General features: G+C 36.5%; 1 protein-coding gene and 1 pseudogene across 9 annotated transcripts in view; both read right to left on the minus strand.

Annotated features, from left to right (window-relative positions):
* Positions 1-24,769, minus strand: part of AKAP9 (A-kinase anchoring protein 9) — a 152,864-nt gene that overhangs the window by 3,196 nt on the left and 124,899 nt on the right. For 3 of the 8 annotated variants that reach the window (XM_082631818.1, XM_082631814.1, XM_082631819.1), the window contains 18 exons: positions 23,350-23,490; positions 22,376-22,864; positions 21,895-21,958; positions 21,684-21,805; positions 20,912-21,103; positions 20,447-20,635; positions 16,324-16,468; positions 13,166-13,385; positions 11,875-12,025; positions 9,669-10,337; positions 9,230-9,435; positions 8,806-8,911; positions 7,121-7,303; positions 5,849-6,049; positions 4,518-4,750; positions 2,590-2,675; positions 1,290-1,419; positions 583-722 (listed from right to left, as the gene is read on the minus strand). In XM_082631818.1, the coding sequence (XP_082487944.1) occupies positions 583-722; positions 1,290-1,419; positions 2,590-2,675; positions 4,518-4,750; positions 5,849-6,049; positions 7,121-7,303; positions 8,806-8,911; positions 9,230-9,435; positions 9,669-10,337; positions 11,875-12,025; positions 13,166-13,385; positions 16,324-16,468; positions 20,447-20,635; positions 20,912-21,103; positions 21,684-21,805; positions 21,895-21,958; positions 22,376-22,864; positions 23,350-23,490 (3,667 nt within the window). Of the gene's footprint in view, positions 1-57; positions 723-1,289; positions 1,441-2,589; positions 2,676-4,517; positions 4,751-5,848; positions 6,050-7,120; positions 7,304-8,805; positions 8,912-9,229; positions 9,436-9,668; positions 10,338-11,874; positions 12,026-13,165; positions 13,386-16,323; positions 16,469-20,446; positions 20,636-20,911; positions 21,104-21,683; positions 21,806-21,894; positions 21,959-22,375; positions 22,865-23,349; positions 23,491-24,769 lie in introns of those variants that run through there. The other 5 variants (XM_082631817.1, XM_082631812.1, XM_082631816.1 and 2 more) reach the window with 4 other exon arrangements.
* On the minus strand, positions 17,044-17,754 carry LOC309810072 (large ribosomal subunit protein uL6-like; annotated as a pseudogene). Its single transcript has one exon. The product of its transcript is annotated as a large ribosomal subunit protein uL6-like (transcript).

Below are 24,769 nucleotides of genomic sequence, written 5' to 3' on the forward strand. Positions count from 1 at the left end.
CAGGAGTGAACTGAAGAGAGACGGGAAAAGAGGTTTTTCTCACAATAAACAAGGAAGGGAATCCACTTCTACTAATAATGGAATTTTTCTGCGTGTGTTTTTGAGCAGAGAAAAATAAAACGTCATTCTTACAGTCTTTTGAATGGGATGGGTTCCTTGGATCATACGTAAGAGTACAAGGTCCTAGTAGAGATAATGGCTGCAGTAAGTGCTTAAAGTACTTGCGTCCTCCTCTCATCTCGCTATCCTTTATTTGCATGCCTCACGATGTATTACTTAGGAACAAGTTCTCTAGCAGACTGTGTAAACTTCAGAGTACTTTGCACATTGGTGCTCGTCGTGCATTTCCCCTAATCAATCTTTTCAATGAGATGAGCAGGAATTTTGGGGGACTGAGAATGGGATCCAGGGTGATAAATCATGTTTTGTCTTAAATTCCTAAAGTCTAGCCTGGTAACTCAGGCACTGAACTGTAAGATTTGATTATCCTAATGAGGAAGGTCAAGGAATTTCAGAGAGAGAAAGCGTTCTGGGTCTATCAAGCACTATGGTGCTGCCAATACTTTGTTAACCTGAGGGTACCTGACTGTACAGTTCCAAGTCGTCTCTGCAGTGCCTCTAGCCGAGTGATATAATCTGTCAGGGCTCTGTCAGGATCATAATTCTGAAGCTGAGAACATGCTAAGGAACCAGGATTTAAATCAGCTGGAGGACCTGGGTACCTATGAGATTAAAAATACAAACATGAATCCCAATTATCCAGAAACAATACAAGTAACTCAGCCTACCACCACCCTGCCCTCAAAAGGTAGACCACTTGTACACTGCTCAATCTATATACCCCATACTACTGAGTCTGAGTCATGTGTAAAGGAAAAAACTCTTCGATAAATTCAAAGCAGCTACTAAGTCATCAAAATAATGTCCATCCAGTACACTGCCTGTTGCAGAGGCCATCAATAAAGGCTGCATATGTATAAATGCATCTTGTCCTGCAAACTTTAGAGGTGTCTTCATAATTCCAGACTCTGAATTTTAGTTAATACCTTTCTCAATGTCTAGCCACAGCATATATACTAAATAACACTTGATCAGCTCTGTTTCCTATACCCTTGGAAACCAGTTACAAATTCAAAAACTGTTTTTGATTCTGAGCTTTAGACTATGTAAATAATACATAACTAAAGACACATTTAGCTATTTCAATGCAAAGAAGTCAAAGCCCTAACACTGTCCTTCATTCTCTGTTAAGTATTAGTATATTAGTATAGATTTCATCAAATTCTTACCTATTTTGAAATGGTAAAGGAGACCTTGGATAGTCCAGATCTGATCTTGAGCGATACGCACTATGTCTTGGTTCTCCATATAGCTCCAGCCCACCAGAAGAATGATAAAATGGGTCAGTCTTTTCGGCACCTAAAGTAATCCAAAATGTACCTTGTAAAGAAAAAAAATACCAAGCCCTTGAAAAATTTCTACAAAATGGATAAGGGTTCAAAAGACTTACTATACTGTACTACACTACTATCTCCTATTTATAGTCACTTTCAATTATTCTTGCTACAAAACAATAGTACAGCTTGTTTCATTTACCTTTGGATATTAGTATTTCTGATAATCTGGAACTACACCTCTAAGAAAATAAACTATTTTATTTTTTAAAGACCGCTTCTTAGTTTTAACTAGAGGTGAAGTGAGGGGTGTCTGTGTGTGGTCTGACAGAAAAGGCAATGCGGATAAAAAATATTAGATGAATACAGCCAAGTCCTTTTATCACTCTATTATACTGGCTTTTACTGGAAGAAACTTGAAACCAAGATATGCTAACTTACAACACAGAATTCATTATGGTACAAATTTCAGCTGTTTCAGTATAAGGATGCGTATTTCAAAAACATTTTGCTTAGAGTACCACATATATTTTCCTCTTTCTCTGTGTAACATATGTAAAGGTGGTTTACTACCAATACATATCAGATATGCTGTGTGTCTATAATTCTGTGTGCTCCCCAGCTTTTGACCTCATCCTTTTGCCTGAAATGTTGAAGCCCTAATGGTTCAGTGTAGAGAGAAGGAATTTTAACTGTTATATCTCCTACTGGTAAACAGAAACCTGTTTGAATATTGCTAAATTATGAAAATTTCAAATCAAAACTTTCATATACTAGAGTAACAGCAATCCTATCTTGAACCAGACCCTTAAATGCAGTTGTGAAAAGAGTGGGCTCTGGAGCCAGACTGTCAGGGTTCGATGCTGACTCTACCACTTCCTACTGGGTAATTTGGGACAAATGACAAATGCTTTCCATGCCTCAGTTTTTCGTCTGTAAAGTAAAAAGAATATAACTGTACTTATATCATGGGATTATGAGAATACACGGAAAAAAGCAGGGCCTAGTGTGAACTAAGTGCTCCATAAAAATCAGCTCTTATTACTCTTTAGAACAGCAAGGTCCCCAGCTTTGTTAGTTATAAGGGCTTTGTCTTGGACAACACAGGTCCCAGAACACATTATTTGGAAGGTATTACACATGGAGTAATTTTAGAGCATCATCAACATAAGAAAAAATTCTATTTTGACTTCACCTGGATTCAATCCAAAGCCATCCCTGTTAATATTGATGGAACCAGAACCTGTGACTCGATGCCACCGTCGAACCAAAAATTTCATTCTAAAAAAGATCCCAAGAAAAAATTTCACAGAACATCTATAGTGTAAAGAGTATAAACATACACTTACAACAAAAATCAAGTCATACATTTAAATATGAATGCAGAACAAATTTCTATATAATCACATGACTGCCTAATCTAAGATTATGCAAATGTCCCCTGGTTTGTGGCAAAATTGACTGGAACAGAAGAACAGGGTTTCCCATGAGGCACCAGAGGTCTCTTCTTTTGCCAGTACCAGGTTCTGGCTTTAGAGGTACATGGGACATAAAGAGATGAAGAGCAAAAGCAGAAAAGGTTAATTGGATGGGCAAAGAAAGGGTGAGAAGAAATGAAAAGAAGGAAGAATGGAGACTAAAGGGCAGATGAGATGGAAAGAGCACAGAAAGATCCTTAAATTGGCAGCAAGAGAGAGCAGGGAAACCTGGAAAAGCAGTGAGGCCATGTAATCAGGGATGAAAAACAGTGCTGGCTTCAAAAGGAACAGGGGAGGCTGTGTCACAGCCCAGCTGTATCAAGTTGCTGCCTGCCCCGTCCTAGCCCAAAGAGCTTTCTGGAGCACCAGGTTTGACTTCTTAATTCCAACTATTTTCAAGGCTCAATTTTAGGAGGTTCAAAATACAATAAACATATAAGAGGTCAAGAAAAAGAGGGTGAAAAAGTGAAGTCCTTCAATGGCAACTGGCTTTCATGGAGCCTTCCCGAATTCTTGAAATCAAAAGTAATAGCTAATTCCTGTGATCTGTCATTTAGTGTCTCCTAAGTCATGTGCATACTGGTATGCCCCACTAGAAAGTGAGCTGCCTTCAAGGATTTAGGCAGGGATTACGTCTTTTTTCTTTATCAATGCATCTCCCAGCACTTAACCCTGTACAAGCTGTATAAGGTGATGAAGGGAATGAAAGATGACAAAAAGATGAGGAAGGAAAGCTCTTTGCTTTCTCCAACCTTCTAATTCTTGTGCTACTGCCAAGAAAAGACAGAACCAAAAAGGACGCCATTTGGCAAGGAGTCTGGGAGACACAATCCGCAGGCTGTAAGCCATTGGCAGTATGGAGGCTGGCCTAGAAGGGCAGTGAGGAGCTGAAAGCCAGCAGATGCTACCCAGCACACAAAAACATAAATCACACCTCTTATTCTGCCTTCGTGGTCTTTTGAGGTACTTGTAAATAACCTGAATACAACAGAATTGGGTAATACTTAAAAAAAAATTTTCCTTTGAGACTGTCTGGCTCCTATAGAAGTAAAAGGGAGAGGAAGCATGGAGAAGGTATCTAGGTGTCTGGGTATATACCAACTAGCACCAGAGTTCCTAGCTTGGAACTACTAGAGAAGGATTGACAAAAGCAACAGCACAGTCCAATGCAGAGTCAGGCCAGGGCTTTCTGTAGCTGGGCTGTGAGAGTGAGTTACTTTAGTAACGAAGAAAATGAATGTATGTCAGCCTAAGTAACTTTTCAAAAAACATTTTTCTGTCTTATGATCTCTTTTATTTATATGTCTGAACTAGTTCCTGGACTTATTCAGATTAAAAAAAAAAGAGAGACTAACTAACTAACTAACTAACTAAATAAAGAGAGACAACCCAGATTGGATGTCCCAGCCGAGTCACTGGCTGCCTGCCTCTGGGAGGGCCCTTTTCATAGGCTCTCTATAGTATAACATAAAGTATCCCTGACTAAAGGATGAAAACCTAGAGAGAAGTAGGCATGTTTCAGTGATAGCAAGTGTCTTATACTATATGAATATGGAGCACAACGGGCAGAGAAAAGAGAGAGAACTGAAAATAACTAGTCTCTTTAGAAAGTCTATTAAAATGCATTTTCTTTCAAGTATTTTACCTCGAAATTGCCATGGACACTCTGACAGCTGACCGAAACCTGGTGAAGCCCTTTGGACGGTTGGTGATCACCTCTAAATCTGTGAAGGCCGGATGTCCCCCCATTCGGGCAAGCAGAGCCAGGGTGGCATCCTCACATTCTTGGAACCCACCCAGTAACAGAAGCAGGTATTTCTTTTGATAAATGAGAGCTTTCCGAAAACTTTCTGCCCTCAGGTATTTGCCATAAATTCTCTATGTTTAAAGAAAAGAAAAATGTAAAGACATTATTAAGAAGTTATTCAAACTGTTCTCTAGGGGAAGATAACCTAGACTTTATTTTACAAAAGTGGCAGTAGTAGAATGGCAGGTACCCTATCACTGTTTTCTACTTTTTTTTATTTTTTATTTTTTTTGCAGTACGCGGGCCTCTCACTGCTGTGGCCCCTCCCGTTGCAGAGCACAGGCTCCGGACGTGCAGGCTCAGAGGCCATGTCTCACGGGCCCAGCCGCTCCGCGGCATGTGGGATCCTCCCGGACCGGGGCACGAACCCGTGTCCCCTGCATCGGCAGGCGGACCCTCAACCACTGCGCCACCAGGGAAGCCCCACTGTTTTCTACTTTATCAGCAAAGGTAAAAAGTAAAGCTAAACCTTTATACTTCTGCCTACCTTTAGTGAATGGATTTTAGCTCCTATTAATCATACTCATTGCAAAAATTTTTGTCTTTGCATTATCACCTGAGTTTTTTTAATTGTATAGAGCTACTTTATTAGTATCAACACTGATCTATTTAACTTTTTCAATGTTAATGTTTTCTGTCCCTTTAAGAGTCATAAATTTATGTTCACTCCATAGCTGGAATAAATATTCCAAGCATTTTCTTTCTTTCCTTGTTTTTTTTTTGGATTTTATGTTAACTGATGAAGGTAGTTGTACTACAATATTCATCATTAGTCATTAGAGAGACTATTCAGAGGGCTTACCACTTACAGAGCATAATCCTCTAATACTGACAGTAGTAGAGAGCTTCTGTTGGGAGTTGAAAAGCTAACTTTCTGTTGGTCTTTTAGGGATGAGACTGTGGGAAGTGGGACCATGAGCTCAAGGTGCTGCCTCTGTGACCATTAATAGAACTTAATCTGGTCCCAAACCTGGGCATGCTTCACCACAATTTTTTTGTGACCAGCTAGAGATCTGCATTCAATGACAGACTGAGTACAGAGACCTAGAGACAAAGCCTGAGTGCCACCTAAAATTCTGTAGTCTGACAATTAAGGTTAGTGATAGATGAAATAAGGCAAAAGCAGAGGACCAATTTTAGTATACATTTAGATGGAAGATGTCTCCTACCTTTACAGTGGCGTGCTCAGAATCAGGGCTCAGATTTTGAAGTAAAGCTTCATTTCTTAGTTCAGCTTTTAGTTTGTATACTTCAGCTTCTGCCCGTTTCAAGGATTTTTGGAGAGTCAACTTTTCTCTGTTCCAGACTTCTTTTTCTGAAGCAATGATGGCTTCAATGTTGGGGCCACCACTGAATGAAAACCTAGAAGACTACAGAGGCCAGAGCCTACTTACATGATTTTAAAGAACAAGTTTCTGAAGAAGAATCTGAATTAAACATATTAAAGGTATCCCTATGAGGGTTATAGAATGCTCAGCTTTCCAACCTCAGGCAGGGACGTTCAAAGCCAATCTCAGCTGACATTAAAGAATATCCACTAACTTTTAAGTTTATGACCTTGCTGAGTAGATTAACCTTACAACTAAAAATCCGTGTGAAAGCCTGGTCCCAGAGAAGATGTTTGGATTAGTAGAGCTTTCAACTAAAAAAGTCTAGAGACTTTTTTTTTGGCCACGCTGCAATAAAGGTTATCAGGATGTTAGTTCCCTGACTAGAGGCGGAATCCAGGCCACGACAGTGAAAGTGCAGAGTCCTAACCCACTGACCACCAAGGAATTCCCTGTTTTTTTGCTTGTTTTTTTCTGTAGACTTTAAAAATGGACCATCTGGGTTCAAATGTTGAGCCTGTGCCTGAAATAGTACACTGGAGAAGTGGGGAAAAAAAACCCAACTTGTACATAGGGAAGTGGGTCTCTACAGAAGCTGTGTGGATGTGTTATCATGCATCTGACCACACAGTTGGTCTTACAGGTCCTTCCTATCTTTATAATAGATGGTAACAGAGCTAGCAATTTAGTATTTTGTAGTTTTTGAATGGAAAAAATTTAAATAAATTCCCATAGTTTATTAGACTGAAATATGTAATTTAATGGCATTTTCCACTTGAGTTATGAACACAATTACTGATAAATAACTGACAAGAACAGGCAGAATGCACATGTGAACACTTCTTCACATGTATCTGCAATTGGTCCATAGGTAGCAAAGTACTTGGCTTTGGAGATAAGTATATCTTGGTTTGACTACTGACTTCAGTTTTCTGAAATGCAAGGCAGGGTGTGGATAAGAGATTCTGAACATATATGACCCAGAATCTGGCAGAGAAGGCTCCCCATAAATAAATAATAGCTCTTATTATTACTGTCATTCCTATAAAATTTTCCAGTGATCCTACTAAGAATCAGATGCTTAGTATGCTGCCATGATAAAAACAGACGTACATAACCTCTGCCAGCTCCTGTCTGTCGATAACACCTGATCTGCTCCTCCAGCTTCATAACGATGCTTCTTAAATCATTCTTTTCTTCAGTCAGTTGGCTGATATGTCCTGTCAGTTCAGTATTTTGTCTTAGTAGTCTTTCAGTTAATGAGCCACAAGAAGTACTTGGGGACCTTAAGGTAGGCTAAAAGACAAAATGGCAAAAGGTCATATAAGCACAAACTTTTACAAATAATGCATATAAAATGTGAAGTCACTGAGAACAACAGATTTCATGAAGAAATAGTGCTCGAGCTGTGTCTTAAATAATAAGTAGGACTCTGCTAGGCAGGAAAGAAGGGCATATTAAGCAGAAGGAAGAGCACGTGTAAAGACACAAAGGCTTGAGCGTGAGTGTGTTGCTTTTAAGGAGCTAAAACACACCTGTTAAGATTAAAGGTTGCTTTCATTTTATGGATAATAGACCTAAATGTAGGTAGTGAAGAGCCATGAAAGGCTTTAGGCTGGAGCATGCCATAAACAAAATTTACGAGCGAGAAAGATTCCTTTGATAGTACTGCGCAAAGTAGCGTAAATTAGAGATGAAAGATCCTGATGTCAGGCAGACACATCAGGAAGTTACTGACAACAGTCCAGGTGAGAAATGCTGAAGGCCTGAATGCAGGCAATGACTAAAGGCACTTAGGAGGTAGAAGGCACAGGACTTAGTGACTGCTTGGATGTGCAAGTAAGAATGAAGGAAAGTGGTCTAGGGTGACTTTCAACTCTCTAAACTGGGTGATATCATGACCAAAAATGTGGGTTTGGGACAGGAAGAAGAAAAGGAAGATGATGCTCAGTTTGGATTGTGCCTGTGAGATTCCTAAAGGGGTCACTATGGGGTATGTTTCCCAAAGGAAAGATGTCTCGTAACTAAGTGAAAATATAAACCTGGACCACAGGACAAACGTTTCAGAATAGAACCATAGTCCACAAGAAGATAAGCTCCATAAAGGTGAGATTTTTATCAGATTTGTTCACTATAGCCCCAGAACCCAGTATAGTACCTGGCACACAGTAGGTGCCCAATGTAAGTATTTTTTCAATAATTAAGTCTACTGAGAATTCAGGCTGTGGGAATGAATGAGCTTTCACAGTTAGAGGAAAAAAATGGATGAGCATAAGAAGAACTCATGAAGGTGACTGATGAAAGAAATGAGAGAATATTAACACAAAAGGAAAGGAAAGAGAGGGTATTTAAAATGGAAGAGGTCAAAAGTGTCAGATACTACAAAGAAGCCAAGAACAACAGGGACTGAAAAGATTCACCAGATTAGTCAATTGTCAACACAGTGGTAGCATCCTGAGGGTGGTTTCATGGAGTGATGAGGGTAAAAGACAGACTATTCTTTCAAGAAACTTATCATAATATAATAAGAAGTCACCATAATTATTCAATAATGATAATTTTGTTTCCCCTCAAACTTTCACTATCTTCTATTGGGGAAAGGCAACATTATTATAATATAATAATTATAATAATTATAATATTGAGCACATCAATATTAACATTATTAACATTTTAAATAAATGAAAAGATAAAATTAAAACTCTTTAGAAAATACAGTGCCAGTTTCAAATGATTCATATAATTTCCATTAAATCTTTGCTCTCGATACTATACAAAGTGTTTTTAGAAAGTCTTACCTCTTCGCCTGGCTGGCCAGTTAATTTTTGTAGTTGTAAAACAATTCCATCAATATTTTCCTGAACCCAAACAAAATCTTCATCATCTGCTGTTTCAAACTGTAGTCTTCAAAAAAGAAAGGGCAAAAAGTCAAAATATATCATCTCAAGGAGCAGTGTTGACTAACACAAACATTACAGATCAGGCAACACTGCTTCACCTCTTACTTCTCCTTTACATTAAGTGTTCTCTTTCCGAGTCAGGATGTTAACGATATTTGTTTTCAGGTATATGAGTTTTGTTAAAGAATATCACCTCCTAATGTAAACATGAATTAACTTTAAAATTTGAATTTCCCACCCTTGGCTAGCTAAGAGTGAGGGACAGATTCTGTCCAGCTTGTCTAAGAATGCCATTTCCAAAGGTCAGGCAGAAAATTCTAACCTATTGGAGGCTTTCTGGGCTAGATGCTGTAGTTTTGAAGCCACACGTTGAAGTTTTTGTCTGATCATTTCTAATTCATGATTATAGCCAGCTCCTCCTCCATTCATTTCAATCATTTTAGGATAGCTTGATTCCTTTGTCTCTCCTATTTTCTGTTGAAGAACCCAATTTCTGGTTCGATCATTGGTTAAACTCCAAGTGGTTGGCTGGCAATTTTGGACAGAAAAAGAAAAAGCAATCATTATAAAATAAATAGCACATCACATTCTTTCTTAGGGGAACACAGTTATTGTTTTTATTCCAAATAAACTTCTATAGATTTCATTTTTAAATGATTTGTACATAGCTATTTAAATAATTTAATCCAATATCAAAATTAAATGATCAAACGGCTACAGTATTCTTTAAAAAAATATTTTAAAACAAAATGTCAATTTACCTCATTAAGATTCTGATACAGAATTCTTCTACTTTCTCGTTTTTCTTCTCGTTCTAGTTCCTGCTTTTGGAATTCCTGCATAACTCCTTGCAGTCGTTTTCCTTCAAGATCTAACTTATAAACCTGTTGCCTTTTCTCTTCCAGTTGGCGCTGAAGATCTTCCACTTTGGACTGAAGCTCATACATTTTTTTCTGTCCCTCAGTGTTGGCCTCTTGTTCTGTCTGCAGTGTCTTCCTGTGAACCTGCCTATCCTTTTCCATTTGCTGTCTTGTTTGCAAAGAATCCAGTTTATATTTCTCAGTCTCATTTAACAATTCAACTATGCGACTGTGTTTCTCCTCTAGCTGTTTCTGAAGCTCTTTAAGGAGGTCCTCAGAGGGTAAGGATGGCCGAGACTGCCCACTATCATCACTGCTCTGTAGTTGTGCATGTAATTCCCGCTCCCTATCCAGGGTACTACTCATTTCCCGAATTCGAACTTTCTCAGATTCAAGAAGTACTTGAAGCTCCAAGTTTCGACCTCGTTCTTCGGATAACTGGGCATCATGTAGCACTCTTTGTGATTCTATTTTCTGCTGTGATTCATTTAGTTGTTGTTTCTGTTGTTCCAAAAGTTGATTTAGCTGAATATTCCTTTGTTTCTGACCCTCAAGTGAAAATTTCAGATCCTTGTAGGAGAAAGTTGAATTTAAGAATTTATGTTAATACTATGGAGAATACTTGCAATAATATTAAGTATACAATTGTGCCTTTATTAATACTAAGTTGATAGTATCTGGTAAAAGAACTGATTATCCAATTTACTAACTTGTATTTTCAGTGGTTAGAGTGTAATTATTTGGACAGCCAGTTGATTTTTGTCAAAGAATATCAACAAAATAGAGCTAAGGTACGTAATACTTTCTTTCCCAACACTAATCATATCTGGTTAAGAAATATGAAGCAGAGTACATTTCTTCTAGGATTAATAACCTTTAAAAATAAAAGTATTTCTGGGCTTCTGTGGTGGCACAGTGGTTAAGAATCCGTCTGCCAATGCAGGGCACACGAGTTTGAGCCCTGGTCCCGGAAGATCCCACATGTCGTGGAGCAACTAGGCCCATGTGCCACAAGTATTAAGCCTGCGCTCTAGAGCCCGCGAGCCACAACTACTGAGCCTGTGCACCTAGAGCCCATGCTCCACAACAAAGAGAGGCCACTGCAATGAGAAGCCCGTGCACCGCAACGAAGAGTAGTAGCCCCCGCTCCCCGCAACTAGTGAAAACCTGCGCACAGCAACAGAGACCCAATGCAGCCAAAAATAAAAAAAAAATAAAATAAATAAAGTTTAAAAAAAAAAGAAAATAAAAGTATTTCTGATATAATGTGATGGGAGTTCCTGAAAACCCTTGAATTTTCCAATACCATACCACATAACTAAAAATAATAGGGCTTATGAGGAGAGCAGGGTTAGGGACAAACTACTCAAAACCTATAAAAATTTGTAATGATTAAAAAAATAGTAATCAATACCTGAGGAAATAACATGTCCTTGCTAGGTAGAAAGCTCACTGTGCCTGGAGGCTACCGTCCATGGTGAATATTAAAAAAAAAAACAAAAAAAAAAAACAAAAAAAAAAACAAAAAAGTAACAGGGCAGAAAATCTGGATTCTGGCTACACAGTTTTTTAGCACAGAGCCAGCAAGTACCAGGATTATGTGGACAGAAGAAGAGCTCCGAGCCAGGGGGAACTGTTAAAGCGGCACTGCCTGCAGTACAACCTGCTCTGAGCTGTGAGCTGTGCAAGGCTGGGGTGTGCCTCTCTGGGAGAGAGCCCAGCGTCTTAAAATATAGTAGCAAGGGCCCCTGCTGCCAGAAAAGTATCGCTGCTCTCCTTCCCTAGGAGAAAACAGGAACCTAAACTACTTCTGCGTTAAAAAGACACAATTGCCATATTTATCAAATTATGTATGCACTAATTCAAATTCCTAAAACACATGCTGTAGCACAACAGTCTCTATGCATCCCTGGATGCAGCAAAACAAAAAAAGATCATACCATGAGCAATTCCCGATAATACTTTAGATATCATTATAATATTCAACACATAGTGAATGACTTATTATACCTAATAATGAGTCTAAGGTCAACATTTTAGGAAGAGGAACGTCTCTCTTCTATCACTGGATTTTTTCACAGACGTTTAAAGACAAAGATAACGATACCTCAAGTTCTTCTTTATCCCGCTCTTCACTGCGTCCCAGCTTGGCTTTCTCTTTCTCCAAAGCCCACTGGAGCTCTCTGGACTTTTTCTGTTCACTTGCTAATGTGTCATTAAGCAAATGTACTTCATCCGTTTTATCTTTAACTTCCAACCTAAATCACAGAGACAAGTGAACTTTCATAAAACTACTTTGACTAAGTATATTATTGAGAGAGAACAGCTTCCACTGAAAAGTGGTGGCATATTATAAACTAGGTGGGGCTTCCCTGGTGGCTCAGTGGTTAAGAATCCGCCTGCCAACGCAGGGGACATGGGTTCGATCCCTGGTCCGGGAAGATCCCACATGCTGCGGAGCAATTAAGCCCATGCGCCACAACTACTGAGCCTGCGCTCTAGAGCCCATGAGCCACAACTGAGCTCACGTGCCACAACTACTGAAGCCCATGTACCTAGAGCCCATGCTCCACAACAAGAGAAGCCACCGCAATGAGAAGCCCGCACACGGCAAGGAAGAGTAGCCCCCGCTCGCCGCAACTAGAGAAAGCCTGTGCGCAGCAACAAAGACCCAGTGCAGCCAAAAATAAATAAATTAATTTAAAAAAATAATAATAAAAAAATAAACTCGCTAATAGGAAAATATAAGCCTGCTAATAGGAAAATATAAACCATGTAAAGATTGAAGATTTTTTGACTGTGGTTCAGTCAAATTAACTGTTGCTAGTAATACAACTATTAGTTATTATTTACCATTGTAAACAATTTATTGTTACAAAATAATATGAATAAAAATTTCCTTTAACTTCTACTGAACATAAGAACCATCGTTTGTGTGTGAAAAAGTTCAAAATAATGACTATACTTGTAATGTGTCCTTGACAAGCAGACTATCTCAGTATTTACACCAACAAATTTATCCTGTTTACAAGCATTATCTTCAAAAAATTTTGTGTATTTTAGCTAACTAAACCATGAATTCCACTGAGATCATAAATATCACTACAAATTACTTGGTGGTAAAATGAAGGTCAAATTTATGTATCTTATACAACAACAAGTCTCAAACAGAACTGAAGCCACGTAGAGAATATGCCAAAATACCTAATCATGAGTTTATCATTTGGAAAAATTTTGGGTGCTTCCTTTCCACTGTAGTTTTTCCTATAAGTAACAGTTTCATGTTATTTAAATATTATATACAATGTTACATTTTTGTAAGATCTGCACAATGTCTGTGACAAAATTACTCCAAGTCGTTCACTAACACAGGTTTATAATTAGGAAGCCTGGCACACCTGAATGCCTCTAATTCCTTTAGGTGCTTATGCTGTGCCTTGAGTGTTGTTTCCAGTTCCAGTTTAGCTTGTGCAAGTTCACTTTTCAGTTCAGCAACCACCATTTTCTCAGAACTCAGTTGTTCCTGCAGTTCTGTTGCTCTGTCTTTCACACTGCTGAGCTCCACTTGCATCTCCAGCATTTGAGACTGCTTCTGCTGCATATTGTATTCCAAGAGTTCTAAATGAAAAATTATTAATATTTAAAATATGATCTAGCAACTCGTATTTGGCTTATAAATATTTTGTTGATAATAACTGACTTGTTATTTAAGAGATTACTATAAAGCTAATGTGAAAAGATTACAGCCCCCAAAGTTAGCAATTTACATAAATACATGCATATGCATATTTTCCCCGTACTGCTATATTGTCAAGATTTCAGAACTTTGTATAAATATATAAGGATGAAAAACTTAACAATTCATTACTGGATACAAGACTTGAAATAAAAAAAAAAACGAGGTGTTCACATAATACTATAAATAGGAACTTATATTTGTTCATTCAGAATTTTGATAGCTCACACTAAAAAATTCCAATGATTTTTGATAGCCGAAGTACTTGCAGGAGTCACCCCGTAACTCTGACTACAATGATTAGCACTGCTTGCTTGTTTTGTTCAGCCCTCCTTCGCAGACAATCCCTAGGAATTGCATTATAACAAAAGTGGGAAGTCCAAACGCCATTTTGGATCACGGTTTTTTCTTTAAAAACATACTGAACCCTTGCTACATGTCTGTCACAATGAAAACAAAGTGAAATATTTAAATCCCTAAGGATAATAAATGAAAAAAATGTAACGAAATATATACATCAGGATCCATCTTTATAAAAAATATAAACTTATGTACATATGCACAATGAAATGTGTCTGGAGACATATTTCCTGGGTTTTAATAGTCATTAGTTTAGGATTTAGGTGATTCCAGGGGTGATTTTTACTCTGTTCTTCTGTTTCTCTATTCTACCATAAATGTATTTTTAATTTAAAAAATTTTATCAAAGTTCATTACTTCCTATTACAATTCATATTACCGATGTCAGGAGACAGGAATTACATTGGCTTTAGAGTATTCATGTTAATTGAGGCTTTTAAAACTATTTCTTAGAGAGTAGAGTCTAAGGATTTACATTTATAAATATGTATCTATGTGATACTATGATACTAACTAAGCTTTCAACAGGGTCCTATTTAGTTAAGTAAAATACTAATAAATTCTCCAAAAATAATCTGCAATTAATCCTATGTCTAAATATAAGGGATATATTTAAGTTGTAACCTCATTATACCTGTTTTTTCTAAAATATTTAAAGATATTTAAATTCTTCAGCTTTTCAATGACAAATGTGAGACTGGTATAACTTTCAAAATTGGCAAAAGTATAGGTATTTCTACCTTTATATTAAACAGAAATGAAGACAAAGACATGTATGTGTCTTCACTAGATATGATGAAAAATTTCACTTTAATCTCTAATGATTTCCAGCTGCAGCTCAATTTAAGATTCCTCTATTGAAAAGTGAAAGATTTGAACAAGCATACCACAAAAGCAAAAATCCAGCTACCCAATAATCATACCACAAATAAGCCAATTCAGTTATTAGAGAAATGTAAATTAAAACCACAACAACAATCCACCGCATACCCACCAGATTGGCAACAAAAGGGTGACAATATCAACTTTTGGCAGAAATGTGAAGCAACAGAACTTTCATGTACTGCTAGAAAGTGCACAAATTGATATGACCACTTTGGAAAAGAGTCTGGCATTGTCTAATAAATTTGATGATATGTATTCTATGATCTAGCAATTCTACTCCTGGGTATGTATCCAGAAGACTCATACATGTATGCATCAGAAACATGGCATAACAATGTGTAGAAGAGACTGAATTTAGTAGCTAAAAAGTAGAAACAACTTAAATGTTCAACCGCAGAATGGATATATAAATTGTGAAATATTCACACAAGGGAACTCTATACAGTAACAAAAACGAATGAACTAGAGATAAATGTGGTAACTTCAAAGAATGTTATAGAGAGGTGAAAGAGACAAGACGCAAATATATACAGAGTGATAAAGTTCAAGAGCAAGAAAAACCTTAAACTTACGTGGTTTAGGAATATATAAATAGGCAGTTAAAAAATCAGGACAATGGTTACCTCTAGGGTACCACAGAGGAAGATGTGTTATATATTACTACAGAGTAGCAGAAGGGGAATTCTGGAATACTTGACATGGATGAGGTTTCCACAGGTATTCATTTAATAGTTTTTATACTGTATATTTTTGCATTTTGCACTTTTTTATATGTATGTTACAGTTCACACACACAAAAAAGGTATTAAAAAGAAATCGTTACTTCCATTGAGGATTTCCTTTTCTTTTAGGTTATCCTCACATAGAGCTTCAAAACAAAGAAAGATAATGAACTTAATGGGCAAAACAACCTGATCAAGGCAATGCTTATTCATTTTAAGTTAAATATATCTGTTTATATGTCAGAAAATTGCTGTCTGTTGGATTAAAGTATTCTGTAAGAGTTAACCATCATTCTCTCTCCACACATAGCTAACTAAAGCCAATTTCAACCTCTACAGGAGATAAAAGCAAAGTCCTTTGCTATTTTAAAGCATGTCCTTACCAGCCTGTCTGGTGCACACAGCATTTTTTCTCTTGCGACTGAGCAATAACCCCCTTACCTCCACTACTACCTCCTCCTCCCAAATTCAAGAACTGTTGCTTTTAAGATGCAGCAATAAGCTTAGATGGCACAGCATAACTGAGCATTTTTTATTTCATTCCCAAAGCTGAGAATGAGTTTTTGCCTGGTCAGAGAACCCTAATGTAAACAGATATTTTTCAACTCTAAAAAAAATTATATATATGTGTGTGTATTCATATATATATAGACACACACACACACACACATATGTATCTCTTAAAACAAATTGGACACTCCTTTAATCCCTAGAGTAATTAATGTAGATTAACTTCCTGATGTGAGAATGAGAAGAAAATTTGACTAAGAAGAAATGAGTTTTAACTGAATAATAATAAAGTGAAATCATTTCACCTATTTGTGTCACCACATGAGCCTATCATATAGCATACCTTGGCTTGGTTGATCATTCTCTTGTTCTCTTTTCAGAGTCATTTTCTTACCATTCATCTGAGCATGCAGTGCTTGAATTTCAGCTAACAAACTCCTTCTATCTGCTTTCTGGAGGCATTCCATGGCTGCTCGATATTCAATACCCTGTAAAAAAAAAAAAAAAAAAAAAAAAAGAAAATCAAGAAAGTTGTAAAGACAATAAAATTAACAACCAGGAAGTCTGAAGAAGAATGACATGCTAAAATTTGGGGAAGATGTTACTAATGTTCTCTTCCTGCTCATTGGGATCTACTTTTTAGATAATAGTTTCCACATTTATTTCAAAATTCTTTAAACACACAATAAAACATGATGAATAACATAATAAACACCCATGCACTTAGCCTAAGAAACAGCCCTTATACAGCTGAAGTCTCCTGTGTACAACTCCCTGAATACATCCTCCGCTGCACCATCTGCTCAAGAAACAACCAAATTCTAAGTCTGGTGTTATTTTCATGTACTCTGTACATACACACACATATCCTAAAAATATACAGTTCTGTTTTAAAACTTTATATAAATGGCATCATACTGTATTCATTTTTGTTTAATTTGCCTTTTTCACCTAACATGTTGGTGAACCATCCTGCCTGACACATACAGCTATAATTCACACTCATTTTCAATGTTATATAGTATTCCATAGTATGAATTATAGCACATTTTATCTGAACATCTTTTCTTTTTTTTTTTTTTTCCAAGTCACAAGAGCTTTTATTCATTTTTAAAATATTACATGAGCCTGGCCTCTTGCAGTTTCTGTAACTGGATCACTCAGATCTTATTCATCAGCCTGCTGAACTGTTCCTTTTTCAGAAACATAGATACCATCCAAAAATTTTCTGATATCCTTATTTTTAACTGTTGTGGCTTGCTGAATCAAAGCAGCTGAATTTGACACAAGTTCAATGTCATTTCCTTCAAGAATCAACTCATCTTTCTGGGCTTGAGATACTGAACAAGCAACACCTGGCCTCATCCGAACACTGCGGATGTATTTTTCACCCAAAAAATTTCGGATTTCAACAAGAGAACCATTCTCCTGAATAACAACGTTGATGGGGAAGTGAGCATACACAGACCTCATCTTGTAACGGAAGCCCAGTGTAACACCCTTGATCATGTTCTGTACATGACTACAGATAGTGTGAACAGTGGCCAGTTCCTTCCTATTCCCCCACCATTTGTCAACCCGGAGCCTCTTCTTTTTCTTCCCAAGGAGACTGAGTTCTACACTGATGTGATTGAAGTCCCTCCGCAGGGTGCCTCTGGGGCCCTTCACAATAACTGTGCATCCCCTTCAGAGTAATGTCGACATTTTCTGGAATGTCGACAGTCTGATTGCTGAGAATGGTCTTCATTCTCGCAGTAGATGCGGCAAAGAGTGAACATCTTTTCATATATTTATTGGATACTCTCTATTTCTTCCATGAGCGCATATCTATCACTTGTCCATTTTTCCACTGGTTGTTTTATTCTCATTAGATATTTGGTCTGTAGATTTATTTTCTTGTGGTATTTCTGTCTGGCTTTAGAATCAGAGCAATATTGTCCTCATAAAATGAGCTGGGAAGTGTTTCCTTCTTTATTTTCCAAGAGTTTGTGAAGAACTGGTATTAATTCCTCTTTCAACATTTGGTAGGATTCACTAGTGAAGTCGTCTGATACTGAACTTTACTTCGTGAGAAGTTTTAAAATTACTAATTTAACTCTTTGTTATACATCTACTCAGATTTTCTATTTTTTCATGACTTAGTTTTAGTAGTTTGTATACTTTTAGGAATTTGTCCATTTAATGCCACTGTAAATAATTATTTTTAAAATTAAATTTTGGACTTCTCTGGTGGTCCAACTCCATACTTCCATTGCAGGGGGTGTGGGTTTGATCCCTGGTCCGGGAACTACGATCCCATATGCCATGTGACGCGGTCAAAAGTAAATAAATAAATAAAATTACATTTTGTTTGTTGTTGAGAAATAAGATTTTTACATCTTGATCTTACATCTAACAACATAACCAAACTTTCCTATCGATTTAAAAAATCTACATGTGTAGATTCTCTTTGGTTTTCTATGTAAGTGGATGAGGGGTCTTCCCTATTCCTACCCTTACTTAATTTCTCTTTTCTTTTCTAGCTACATCTTTAGGATAAGGTTGAGCAAACTACTTAACCCTTTGTTAAGGAATGTTTTTAACATTTAACTATCAGATATGATGCTTGTTGTAGTTTTTGCAAGATATACCTTTTATATAGTTCATGAAGTTCCTTTTTTTTAGTTTGTTATTTGTTTTAAGGTGTTTTAAAATATGAAATGCATTCATTCATTTGTTCACTGTATCTCTTGAGATGATCACTGGGGTTTTTTACCCTTTAATTTGTTAAAGTGATCAGTCACATGAATTTTTCTTAATGGTACGCTACCTTTGCATCCCTGGATAAGTATAAGGTGATTGTGTCTCTAAAAAATATGCATTGGTGGATTTGGCTTGTTAATATTTTGTTTAGGATTTCTGCTATGTTCTATGAATAAAATCTATGTTCATGAATAAAATAGGCCCATAAAGTTTCTTTCCTGTATTATCTTTGTCTGATTTTGGTAACAGGGTTATACTAGCCTTCTAATAAAAAGAAAGGGCGTTTCTCCAATCATCTTACAATGGGAGCATAGATACATATACACACACACACACACACACACACCACACCTTCTTTAACTATTCATTTATTGATGGACATTTAGGCTACTTCCATATCTTGGTAATTGTAAATAATGCTGCTATGAACTTTGGAGTGCATGTATCGTTCTGAATTAGTGTTTTTGTTTTTGTTTTTTTTGGATATATACCCAGGAGTGGAATGCTGGATCTGAATGAGCTTTCATAAATAAATATCGGCCCATTTCACCAAAGTTTTTAAATTGATGTAAAATTATTCATAGTATTCTATTACTTTTATATCTCAGCCATATCTTTAGTTATAATCCCGTTTTTATTCCTAATTTTTAAAAAACTGTGCTTTATCATTTTCCTTAACCTATTCTCCAGAAAAGTTTCAATTTTATTCACCTTTCAAAGAATCAACTTTCAACGTGTTTATGCTCTCTACTGTACAAGTGTATGCATTTCACTAATTTCTTTTTTCTTTATTACAGTTGAGCCTCATTATTTGTGGATTACATATTTAAGAATTTGCCTACTCATTAAAATTTATCTGTAACCCTTAATTCAATACTTGCGGTGCTCTTACGTTTACTCTCCTACATGTGCACACAACAGCAAAAAATTTAAATTGCCACATGTGCATGTTCCTAGCTGAAGTCGAACAAAGTAACACTCTGCCGCCTTCTTTCATCTCTTATACTATAAACAAGTGTCCTTTTTGCCATCTATTTAGTGCTGTATTTTTGATACTTTTGTGCTTTTTATTGGTGATTTTGCTGTTTAAAATGGTCCCCGAGCATAGATATGAAGTACTGTCTAGTATGCCTAAGCATAAGAAGGCTGAAAGATACATTACAGAGAAAATGCATGTGTTAGAAAATTTTTGCTTAGGTTTAAGTTATAATGCCGTTGGCCATGAGTTCAATGTTAATGAGTCAACAATACATAGTAAATAGGGTGTCTTTAAACAAAACACATAAAACAAGATTCTGTATTGACTGGCTGACAAAAATGTCATCACCAGGGGCTCACAGAAGCCTACCACCCCCCCCCCACCACCACCGTATTTCCCCTGGTGGCAAAAGCTCAACATTCACAGCAGCTTTACAGAATCTAACTACTGCATATAATGAGAACTGATGGTATTTTATTCCTTCTATTTTCTTTGGACTTATTTTGTTACTCTTTTTCTAACTTCCCAAGTTGGATGATTAGCTCATTAATTTTTACTCTTGCTTATTTTCTAACATTAAGACAAAACATTTAAGGTAATAATTTTTCTCCTAAATATTCTTAGTGGTTCCTGTTAAAATTTTAACCTTCAGACTTACTCTAAAACTAATCAATAGCTCATTTTCTCATTCCTATTAAAAAGCATTCTTTGTTTTAAAGTTTTATTTAAAGTTTCATTTTGATACCTTTTCTTGTATTCTCTGTTCCAAACAGTTTAATAATTCAACTGCATCTCTAGTACCTAGAGCTGTCAGCTCAGTCTGAAATGCAGCTAGTAAAACACCATGCTCCTTTAAGAAAACCTGTTGAAGAGCAAGCAGAAGTTCACCTCGCCAGTCAGAGGAGCTCTCATGAGATTGAGAACTATCATAAACCTATAAAAAACAAAAGTATAAAAAACAAAAGTTAGTTTTCAAATAAGCATGTTTAAGAACTGTTCTAAAAATGATACCTGTCTACTAACCAAAATCAGTATTAGAAATCTAAGAGGATACAGATTTATTTTCAAGTGTGCAACTTGGGGCATTTAAACAGTATATAGAAATTCATGTGAAAATACATCATAAAAGCCAACAATTTATTTTGTAAAGTGACTTATTATTGATAAAAATCATATAAAGCTCTTTAGATGCGTAATAATTTTTGAGTACCTTGGCTTCCCTTTGCATTTGCATTTTGGTAATCAAATCCTTAAGAGATGAGATTGTAAGGAGGTAAGCTCTTCTCTCTTCTAGCCAGGATTCTGAAGCTTGCTGAACAGAATGGTCTTCTCCGTCACTATAGGGAGACTCAGTAAGAGAGAGCACCTGCATGCCTTCATTATGGACAGCTCTCAGTAATCCCTAGAAACCATAACCCAAAAGCCAGAATTAGGACATTTTTTCAAAGACTGCAAAGTCAGACACGAAAAGAGAAACAAATTTTAACACAGTTTTATCCCAGTTAGACTGATTTAGAAAAGCCACTGCAGAAAGGAAACACCAGCCTACCATTACTGAATGCCTTCTTCCTATGGAGGGGTAAGCCAATCCCAGAAGACAGCCTATGACTTTGTGTAGCTCTCATCTCTAAGTTCCACATTTACCTAACGTGCTCTTCTTGGATTTAATTAGGCACTAATTTGACCGAAAGAAATACATAGGAGATAAGTTCTAGTCTTTGAGACTGCTTTAATAATTTTGGCAAACAAAAATATTAGGAATAGAAAATTTTTAAAAATTTTTATACAAATAACTATTAAATATACTGTACTTTATTATCTGCAGAATACAGAAATAAAACTAGAGCCCCAAGGTTCCTTCTAGCTATGCAATTCTCTCTTCAGAGAGATCTTACTATAGTATAGATCTTCTTTACTAACTTCTAATAAACTGCTATGTTCAATATAGAAAGTTTTACTAAAAGATGTCTGCCTTTTAGTACCTTTATTTTCTTTGGAAATGAATCTGTTGAACTTTCACCTTCTTCGCCTCGGCCTTCTGATGCTGTGTCAAATCCCTGACTTTGTGTAAGATAAATTCCCTGACCCCAGTCTGATCCAGAATCTAAAATAAAGAAAACCATTGACTATTAAAGTGAAACAAACTCTTTTTAAACAAATACTATACAAATTCTAGAAATTTATAAAACTTACCACTGGAACATATTTCTCTAGTTTGGTAAGCATCGGAATGTGATAATTCAGGAACTGAGGAGCCCTAATCAGAAAAAACAAACAAAAGAAGATAACTTTTTTTTGCTTTAGTAAAAACAGGATCCAATGAATAGTTTGGTTCTTTTGTAATGCTGTCAAAAAACAAAAAAACAATTAAATATGTCACACCTTTCACAATAAATGAAATATCCATGGTTTATATAAGTCATTAATTTTTTTCTTCATGGATATTACCATAATAAGAGACATTAATAAATTAAGGAATGATAACATTGGGTTCTAAATCTGCACAGGAGCTTTGTGGAACATTATTATTTGACTCTACACAATGCAAAGATTTTAAATTGTAATTTTATCATAAAGAAGAGACGGCCCCAAATTTCTTTGTCTCTTAAAAACATAGAATTCTGAGGAAAAAAGTCATAGAATGTTGAAAAAACACATTATGAAAACCAAATACCTCTTTAGATCTCAGACACTGTATCACTGACTTCAAGGTACTACATTCCTCTGTCAGTAACTGAACAGCAACATAGTGATCTCTCTTTAAGGTTTCAGTTTCTGAAATATGTCTGGATTCCATATCCAGAATCTCAGCAGCATGTAGTTCTTGCATCTGCTCAATTTTTTCAGTAAACTGATTAATTACTTCAGTGACTTCCTCTGATGAACATTCATTCCGTAAATCAATTTGGATTCCTGCATTTCTAACAAGAATTTGTGGAGTCTGATTGCTGCTGTTGATCTTGAGAGTACCATCTGTCTGTGATGCAGAGCTTTTACCCACTTCTATAGGAAGTGGCTCTAACGTGCAGAACTTTCTGTTTTCTTGTACCTCGGTATTATCTTCTTTTTCTAAGAAGTAGGATAATTTCTCTTCTGCCTTTTTGAGTTGATCCCTAACTTGGCTTAAATCTTTCTGGAGAAATGCCATATTTGTTTCTTTTACCTAAAACGTAATGAATAGAATAGTAGAACATTCAGTTAAAAATATCACATGTAGAATTTAGGGTAGAGAGGAGAGTGTAATTCATGCTAATATGTTCATTTTCCTCAGAATAACAGGAAAAACATTTCAGAAACACAGTTTTCATCTATATTCACATATATGTATAGTCACAGATTACCACAGAAGTGAAATCATTTGATCAGCCTCTACTTTTGGTTCTCAGGGGATATACAGTACTCTTTAACATGTCTTTCTCCTCTTTCATTAACAGACTAGAGATTAAAAGCATCCCCCTAAAAAAGATTCCAAGGAAAACCAAAGAAGAAAGATGAGAGTAACGAAACTATATAATACCTTTTCATCAAATTTACAAGTTTTTTTCTAGCTGTTAAATTATAGATCTGGGTTTGTTTTCATATAAGAGAATATACACTTTGAAATAAAATTAAGATAGGCAGAAATCGAAGCTATGTTACTTATTTTACCAAAAGCTCTTCTTGAAGTTTTTCTGCCTTCTCTTTATAACTGGCAAGTTCTTCTTTGGTAGCTGCTGACTCAGCTGTAAGAGTCTCAAATCGACCAAAAAATTCATTTTCTTCACTGGTATGAATCAGCTCAGCAGTTGTCTAAATGGCAGTGGAAAACATGAACACGTTATTTTCAAAAAACAAAGCCAAGTTCAAGGTACTTTGCATTCCAATAAAGCTTTTTCAGGAAAGACTGCTTATCAGATAAAACGGGTTAAAATGATCCATGTTCTTTCAACAAATAGGGAAACTCTTCACAGCCATCGTTTTATATTCTCTATTTTATTTTTTTGGCTGCATCGGGTCTTCACTGAGGCACGTGGGATCTTTGCTGAGGCGTGCGAGACCTTTCGGTGCGGCATGCGGACTTCACTCTAGTTGTGGCGTGCGGGTTTTTTTTCTTTTTTTCTCTTCTCTAGCTGTGGCGTGCAGTCTCCAGGGTGCGTGGGCTCTGTAGTTGCGGTGCACAGGTTTAGTGGCCTCACGGCATGTAGGATCTTAGTTCCCCGACCAGGGAATGAACCCACATCCCCTGTATTGGAAGGTGGATTCTTTACCATTGGACCACTGGGGAAGTCCCCATTTTATATTCTTGAGACAGTAAGAAAAGAAAGATATTTCTGGGAATGAAAGGTAAATCATGTCATTAGAACATATCCTAAAATTTTATAATTAATGAAAATAGTTTATCCATTCAAAAAAGTTTCATATTTATATCACTTTCCTCAAAAGATACCACGTGTTATTTTATAAGTTTTATATATATGGAAAGTCACATTGCTATTTTATTTTATTTATTTTAAAGTATTTATTTATTTATTTATTTATTTATTTATGGCTGCGTCAGGTCTTAGTTGGGGCAGGCGGGTTCTTTGTTGCAGCATGCGGGATCTTTTGTTGAGGCGCATGGGCTTCTCTCTAATCGTGGTACGTGGGCTCAGTAGTTGCAGCGTGCAGGCTCCAGAGCACATGGGCTCTGTAGTTGTGGCTCATGTGCTCAGTAGTTGTGACGTGCGGGCTTAGTTGCCCTGTGGCATGTGGGATCTTTGTTCCCCGACCAGGGTTCGAACCCATGTCCCCTGAATTGGAAGGCAGATTCTTAACCACTGGACCACCAGGGAAGTCCCATCACATTACTATTTTAAATATCATTTACAGTAATTTATATAGTTCCAGCGAGCTAGGAGGAAAAAGCCTAGTAAATGGAAAGAATTGTTATCCTTTGCGAAATAAATATTTATAGAATCCTAATATATCAGTTAATTTCTGGTGTTCAGATAGGACTATACATTAACTTCTCAAAATTATAAATATATAAAGTGAGAATTTGAAAATTAAAGTCCTTTCACACCTGTCCTATCCTATGCTAAGAAATAAC

Source organism: Mesoplodon mirus, assembly GCF_964341445.2.
Source record: "Mesoplodon mirus genome assembly, chromosome: 9".
In the NCBI taxonomy this organism is placed as follows: Eukaryota; Metazoa; Chordata; class Mammalia; order Artiodactyla; family Ziphiidae; genus Mesoplodon; species Mesoplodon mirus.